Source organism: Nicotiana attenuata, unplaced genomic scaffold (genome assembly GCF_001879085.1).
Source record: "Nicotiana attenuata strain UT unplaced genomic scaffold, NIATTr2, whole genome shotgun sequence".
Taxonomy (NCBI): Eukaryota; Viridiplantae; Streptophyta; class Magnoliopsida; order Solanales; family Solanaceae; genus Nicotiana; species Nicotiana attenuata.
In genome coordinates, this window is record NW_017673941.1 from 79809 (window position 1) to 87682 (window position 7874).

The following is a 7874-nucleotide window of genomic DNA, read 5'->3' on the forward strand; positions in this document are numbered from 1 at the left end:
AGGGGCATGATATACAAATATTACATGATTGTATTCCATAGTGAGGCAGTCTACCATTCGTGTGGTAGTATTTTGTTTTTAACTTCACGCTGACAAAAAGCTGCTTCTATTGCTGTGTAAGAACACTTCTGCTCGCATTGTTAGACAACCTTTTCGCTTTTATTTGAGAGGAGGGTCTGTGTTCATGAACTATAAGGTTGTGATGTAATGATGAATTAATATTACTATAACCATCATATTATCTGCCTTTTAAAATTTTCCATGCCTCTTAAAAAAGATACTACACTTCATAACTTTAAAGATAGAAGTATTTGTCTGAAATATCCTTTATCTCAAATGTTTTACTTCTTTGGTACTTCACTAGTCTGAGCAAGGTTGAGATTGAATTTGAACAAAATAAATAAATGCATTTTGTTTTGCTAAAAATCAAATATTTTAAAGCAAATTCAGTTTACTAAAACGATTAATAGTGGAAAGGAGTTCGCGTAGATTTATTGTGGCCAAATTTTGGGTCTACATGAGCAATAATTGGTTCTGATAATAACAGATTAAATTTGGGAAGCCTCTCGTTGCTGGATGATCTCTTTATCTCTAAGCACGTCTCTACATGAGCTTCCAGTGCAGTATACTGCCCACATCTTTTACCTACCAAAGCCCACCACAAACATAACAACATATTTATAGATGGTACAACTCTTGAAACCAAAAGTACTACTACTAATTCACAATAAAAGGAAGAAGAACTCCCATTTTATTTATTCAGAAATATAAGAACTGGTGCTCTTTGATATTTGTTGATACATACATACAACAACATACAGTTCGATTTGGGAAATTACATAAAAGCAAAAGTGTTAGGGAAAAAAACCACTTAAAACGGTGGTTAAGTTCATACGGAAAGAGAAGGAGAAAGACCGAACTCAAGTCCCCACAGCTCAAATCCTCCATTCACGAAATCATAGTGACCTCCCTTCAATGCTAGTGTTTTCTTCACCAAACCTTCTCTCACAAATGGATAGGTTAGCAAATTTCCAAGTGACACATTCACAGCTTCCTGCAATTTGTAATAATTTCATAATCAGCTATAATTAAACTGCTAACAAATATTCAAATAGTATAAAAAAGGGTTGCCCAGTGCACAAAACATTTTGCGTTCATGCAGGGTCCGAAAAAAGACCGCACCCGAAGGGTGTGATGTAGACAGTTTACCCTAATGCACGCATTAGTAGCTATTTTCACGGCTTGAACCCGTGACCTACTGACAAACTATCCCAAACTAAATAAAGTTACCTTCTCACAAGCTGTGCATTGATCTGCAAAACATTTGTCCACGTGTTCACCCTGCACCTTGGCCTTGGCAGGTAAACCAATTTTCACCCAATCCTCAATAAAGGCACTGCATTATTAGATTAATTTAATTCGTGTATTATATATATAAGTGACATAACAAAAGTGTTTCAAAGGTATATATACTTGTAGAAAAAGATTAAAGGTACGTACGTTGATTCAGAACCATCTGCAGGTAGAGACATGAGACCTTTGATACCTCCACATGCGCTGTGGCCAATGACAACAATGTTCTCTACCTTAAGGTGGAGAACAGCGTATTCGATAGCTGCTCCGACTCCAGAGTATCTGGTCTGTTTAATTGATCATAACACAAGCATATTCAATCCCAAATTCAAAATTTCAATTCCAACTAGTTTGGACCAAAAAAATTAATTGATGGATTGATAAGATTAAAAAAACTAATGGTTAGAGATGTAAATAATTGACCTTGTCATAAGCAGGGACCATGTTGGCGATGTTCCGAACCACGAAAGCTTCACCAGGTTGGAAGTTCAGGATATGGGATGGGCACACTCGTGAGTCAGAGCAGGCAAAGACCATGTACTGTTACACATATATGGCAATAGCAATCATCAACTATGGAACTTGGAGTTGTATAATAAAGAGTGAATATGGAGACAGATACTTAAACTTGTCCGAATTTTTCATTTAGACACCTAAACTAAGCCCTATTGAACAACCCGAACTAGTTAATTAAGAGATAAATTGACAAGTAGCATAGAATTTTTACCTTGGGGCTCTGGCCTTTTGATAGTTCTCCATATAAGGCTGGGTTTTTCCTGTTTGACGTAAAGAGAAATATGAATTATAAGTCAGCAATGTTTCGAAATTATTTGTTCTTGAAATATTAGGCAGAAATTTAAATTGAAGAAAGTGAATTAGCTTACTCATATTTCTCAGTTTTGAAGTGAATAAAGCCAGCTTTCATGTGCTCAACAGGGTCGAATGGTTTGCTGCCATCTGATGATTGCAATTCAGCTGTAATCTGGTCAACTCTTGCTGCAGCAATTGGTCCAAGTTCTCCTTTCTCGCTGTAATTGTCATAATTTTCAATATTCAATACCCTTTTTTTCGGTTTATTAAAGCGGCATTTTAGGAAGGAATAAAAATTCAAGTGGCGTAAACACATTGTTTTTTCTTTTTACCAGTTACCGACATTGAAAAGAGTAACTAGCGCATCTATTTATGAAAATAATAATTTTACATATATGAGTATATATTATTCATAATATGTGTTCCACATACGTATATTTCCTAGGCCCTCTTGATCGAGAGGGAAAAAAGATTAGCAGAGTTCGCCTACAACAATAACTATCAGTTGAGTTTTCAGATGGCCTCGTAAGAAGCCTTATATGGGAGGCAATGCCGTTCTCCAGTTGGTTGGTTTGAGCCTAGGGACGTATGATTTTAAAGGGTAGATTACAAACCTGAGGAGTTTCTCGAGTGCAGCAATGGCCTGCTCGTAGGATTCGTTAGCCATTTCTTCTCTCTGCAAATCCACATTTTCCATCAGAATTTTGAAAATATGATACTAAAATTTTTTTCTCTTAATTACTATGTCTAGAATGTATAACAAATTAACATCGAAAGAGAGGGATGAAGCAAACCTAAATACGATGTGAAATAATCAAAATTAGAAAGCAGTGTGGATAGCAGAAATGACAGAGGAGTTGCACTTCACGCTTGTTAAAGTGCACTCACAGCGAAACCCAAACTTAAAATCTAGCTTGGTGAAGAATTGAAATAATAGGATAAATCAAGAAGATGGGTTTTCTTCAATTAGATATTAAAATCGAAAAATACCCAACAGATACCTACAAGAAAGAACAAAAAAAAAAAACGTTACAGAGCAACTAAGACGACAAGAAATACGTTATAAATGGACATCGTCCTACGATTTCTGTGGTAGTTATTACTTGTAGGATTGAATTACTGAATTTGTCTAACAATTAGCAAAAAAAAAAAAAAAAAAAAATTAGAAATATTTTTTAATAAAAAGAAAGAGTAAAAACATTGTCCACATAATCCACAAACTGACCCTACTAGTCATTTTTGCGAGAACCTCTAGTTGATTGCCACCTCTTCATTTTTTGGTTCATTTTCAAGATTGTTATAATGCCATAGACTGCACGTAAATATAACAATGGAGGTGTATACTTGATCAAAATGACAGCACTTCACCTAACTTCAGGAGATTCATGGCCAAAATAACTATTCCTACCCTACGAGTTATTTAATGTAATGCAAATCACGTGAACTAACATGCATGGAGATTTATGGTCATTACAAAGAGATAAACTACTCGCTAGCTAAAAAAACAACGTATTGGTTGAATTTAGTTGGGAAAAAAGGAATACCAAGATAGAGTAAATAACTTGTCGTAACAAGTTAAAGTACATTGACAGTGCAAAATTTTAAAAACTTTATAATGTCAGTGTATATAAGTTAAGTTCGTACCAAAATGGGGTTGATGATGGGAGTAGGGGCGGCGAAGACGGGCTCGTTTCGGATGAGACTGGGAACAGAAGGAGAAGAAGAAGAGTTGCTAACCCTAGCAAAAGCAACAGGACGAGTTGGTTTCTTAAGGGAAGCTTGAGCAGGGGAGATAGTAAGGCAGCTGTTAATTGAAGCAGTTGACATTTGGCTCAAGAACTTCCTTTTAGATTTTGCTTGATTTTATTACTCTTCTCACTCACTAGTATATATTATATAGTTGTGAAATGGGTCCTGATCATGGGTCGGGTCACTTACATATAACAGTATTATAACAGAGTTGAAAGCGATTGCTAAGCAAAGGAGAACTTCAATCCATTGTAGATGAGGTTTGTACGTTGGAGATTGAATTTGCAGTACTTTTGCCTGGAGTTAAAAGCATATGGCTAAGAAGCCAAGAACCTAAGATTTTTTGTTATTTGAGTTAAAGGAGAGAATAACTGAATACTAGTTATCGTTATGGTTGAATATGGGGCATGTTGTTTTTTTCTAGTGGGGCAGTTATTTAATCCCCAATATCAATTTCCACCTACATTTGCATTCTTTTTTAGGTTGCCGTATGGTTCGTTGTGTCATTTTCATGGTTTGGATTATGCATGCAATGGCCATTCGCCTCGCCAGATTCATTCTAATGACCTTCTATTAATCGCCATAATCTCAATTAGCTTCTCTTTTGTTCTTGTTTGCACATTAATTTGCAATTTCATTTCCGAAGTGATCAGGACTAATTTACTTAATTCTAAATCAACAATTATTGCTCCTCTTAAGGGCGGATGTACATGTGATGTAGAGAGTTCAATTGGATTCCCTTCACCGAAAATTTAGACTACCCCAATAGTGTAACAATATTTTTTTTCTTACCTATAGTGACAAAGTCGGTTTCAAAAATTACTTTTGTTCACGTGTTTGAATTTGGATTCTTCCTTTTTATTTAACCCATTTGTTAAAATTTCTTACTCCGCTACTGACTCCTCTTGTTTTTAGTGAGAATAAGGAGATCAATCTGCGCCTAGTTTTTGCTAGTAAGAGTCCAATGCAAGGATTAGAATAAACGTAATAGAATTAGAAGGATTAAAATCTCTAGTACTTGTGAGTTAAGTGATATTCGATTTAAAGTATGTATATTATATGCATATTACCTTGCATTTTACTCATGTTTCGTAGATTTCGGATGCGTACTGTAATAATTTATACTAATTCATGGTGTTTATGCGTGCAGGAGTCATCCGGAGGCAATGTAGGACGAAAGTGTACGATTTGAAGCAAAAAGGAAAAATGAAAAATTGGGGCATTGTAGCGCCCAGGCTAGCATGGGGCGTTATGCAAATCCAGATGCAACAAAATTCCCAGCGCCAGGGTTAGCTAACCAAAAATAAATAAAAGCTTATTTTGGACAAAGTGATGAGAAAATAATAAATAAAAGCTTATTTCAGACAAGTAATAAATAAAAGCATGCACACTTGCACAAGGCATATAATTAATATCGTATTTTTGGATTTTAATTAATCTAAATTCCTTAAATTACCTTTAAAGCTTCAATTAGCTTCAACTAACGATCTAAATCAAATAACCTTTTTTTTCATGTCATATGTTCGAAAAAGGCCAAATATCCTTATCAGATCAATGCTCGCCACATCCCACAAACTAAAAGAGGTAGCTAAAGTGACATGTGTCAGCAGCTGCTGAAGTTGTATTCAAACGAACTGCAAATTCAAATTAAAAAAATCTGTATATACAAAAAGAAAAGGAATGGAGCATGATAAAATGAAAGGCAAACGAGAAAGGTAGTGGATGAGAAAAGATAAGGTCCTATCTTCACTCAATTGCACCAGTGGCTGTAAGTCAACAACTTCATGCCCGCCCCATATCACAATCTTTCAAATTTTATCTGCTTCAATTTTGAATTTTCAGTTTGGTAGAATTTTTTGGTTATTGCTATTAATGAATGCTGGCCATATGTGTTTCTGCAACAGTATGATCAGTGACATTGTGGAAATACTTGCACTTTCACTATAATTTTACAGGGTCTAACAAGTTACTCAACTTCTTTTTAGTTATCAATTCATGTCTACTCTAAACACTTATGGATTGAATTGATAACCAAAAGAATAATTCACCTAAAAAATTCTAAATGAATTTGTTGCACAAGCATCAACTTTATTATATTTTCCGTAGTACTCTTCTATGTCACTTTATTTACAATATAAAGAGATGATATTTCTCACCTTTGCATAATGTTGGCAGTCACCATTGCACATTGGCTTGCACATTGCCTTATATCTGTTTCTTTCCCAAAAGCCCCTGCTCCTTTTAGATCATTTAGAACTTTTTTCAATAAGTAGTGCGCAGGCTAATTTTCCGGCACCTCGACTATTCCACTAGATACTTATTCTGTGCACCAAAACTTAGGTATATGGAAAAAGATCGCCTATTAGATAGTTTAGTACTTACCATGTCGATGTATTCTTACATATATACTTCTATTAGCAGATTGCGATTAGTCAATTGCAAGAACCTATGCTTTCTTCCGCACACCTGAGCTACGTTGCTCGAACTCTCTGAAAATATTTTCAGGTGCATATCAGATCCTTCAAAAGTAGTATATTTTTAAAGGATCTGACACGTGTACTGCAGCATTTTAGAAAGTCCGCGCAACATTGCGCCTGAGGCAATGATCTTATAGGAGTTCACAAGATGGAGCTTATATATCTACTATCCAGTATCTTCCTTGAGATTGTATGGAAAGTGGAGAGAGAGTCATCTCATTTTGGCAATGGATGCTAGCAGAAAAAATCTGGATTTATGCCCTCTTTCAATCCATGCAAAAGTTCCTTATGCCTCTTTAAGCAATTTGAGAATGTCTATATCACTACTCATGGTTTCGACATATTAGACACATTAAACGGTGACGACATGTAGTGAAATGCTATAGATAGGTCAGATTTACAAAAATGGCAAAAATTGTTGAATTTTCTGACTTAGAAGCTGAAAGAATGTTGTCATGCTATTGCCATTTCTTCCAAGTGGAATTGAAATTTGCAAAGGACAAAAATCCTCTTAACCTTAAGTCGCTTTCTCATCTCTGGATGTATTGATCGTGAATAAGGAATTCAGTTCAAATGATTAATTAACAAATTAAAGAGTCAACAGTAAAAAAGTTACCTTTATAATCTATAATATATTCATTGATACCAATATATAGTATATGTTGCGGCCAAACGCACACGTAAGTATATGCGGTCGTCAAGTAATAAAGTGACTAAAAGTCAGATGTCGAATCTACGAGCACTTGTGATTAACTATTAACTAAATTAGACTATCCTATGTATCTAACAAGAATTAAACCTAGAAATATTTGATTCTAAACTAATTAAAATAGAGAAAACAAATAATGGACTCTGAACAAAGGAAGAACAACTTTTTATGTTATCAATGTGATGAACACGATCTAGGGTTATGGGCTATCTAACAATCCTATGGTATTCTTCGATTGAATTGACTAACTAATTTATCTAGTTTATTGGTTAACAGGGTTAATATTGCTCATAAGAATCTATCGAATTCTTACTCGCCCTATTCAAGCTAACCTAACGCCTATATGCCTATGGAATTAGAACTAGCAAGAACGCATTTATAATTCCTGTAAATCAACCAAGCAAGGCAATTAGATATATGTCTATCCTAACCACGAATCCGTTCCCTGATGCCTAGGTTCAAGATCCTGCTCTACTCTATCCTATGTGCAATTTAGAACTCCCACTATCGAGTGCAATTCCAGATTCGTAGATAGCATTCAATTGGTGATCAAGCAATCAAATAATTAAGCGCATGATTGAATAAATAAACCAATACGACAAATCAACAAAGCAAAATCAATATCAGAATAACAATAGTCATGAAAGAACCACAACCCTAGAACGTGAAGTTTAGCTCTACATAGACATGATACCCAAACAACAAATCATACAAAGAAACATAAGAATTACTAAGTTTGATGGAAGAAAAGATGAAACCCGGCCTCCACGGCGTTC

At 35.1% G+C, this 7874-nt stretch overlaps 1 protein-coding gene and 1 long non-coding RNA gene across 4 annotated transcripts; both read right to left on the reverse strand.

Annotated features, from left to right (window-relative positions):
- Positions 1–463: 463 nt before the first annotated feature.
- LOC109217674 (carbonic anhydrase, chloroplastic) lies at positions 464–4044 on the reverse strand. Of its 3 annotated transcripts, none has more exons than XM_019381935.1 (9): positions 3808–4044; positions 2778–2839; positions 2238–2381; positions 2081–2129; positions 1777–1893; positions 1501–1640; positions 1291–1396; positions 896–1054; positions 464–645 (listed from the first exon to the last, which is right to left on the reverse strand). In XM_019381935.1, exons 1-9 carry the CDS (start codon positions 3988–3990, stop codon positions 604–606), a joined length of 1002 nt encoding a protein of 333 aa, XP_019237480.1. In that variant the 5' UTR covers positions 3991–4044; the 3' UTR covers positions 464–603. The 3 variants fall into 3 exon arrangements, with proteins under 3 accessions (XP_019237480.1, XP_019237481.1, XP_019237482.1); XM_019381936.1 differs by having other exon boundaries at positions 921–1054; positions 3808–4043; XM_019381937.1 differs by lacking the exon at positions 3808–4044 and adding an exon at positions 2958–3153.
- A 1526-nt stretch (positions 4045–5570) lies between these two features.
- Positions 5571–6754, reverse strand: LOC109217672. Its single transcript, XR_002066668.1, has 2 exons — positions 6295–6754; positions 5571–6150 (listed from the first exon to the last, which is right to left on the reverse strand). It is a non-coding gene; the product is annotated as an uncharacterized LOC109217672 (long non-coding RNA).
- Between the last annotated feature and the right edge of the window lie 1120 nt (positions 6755–7874).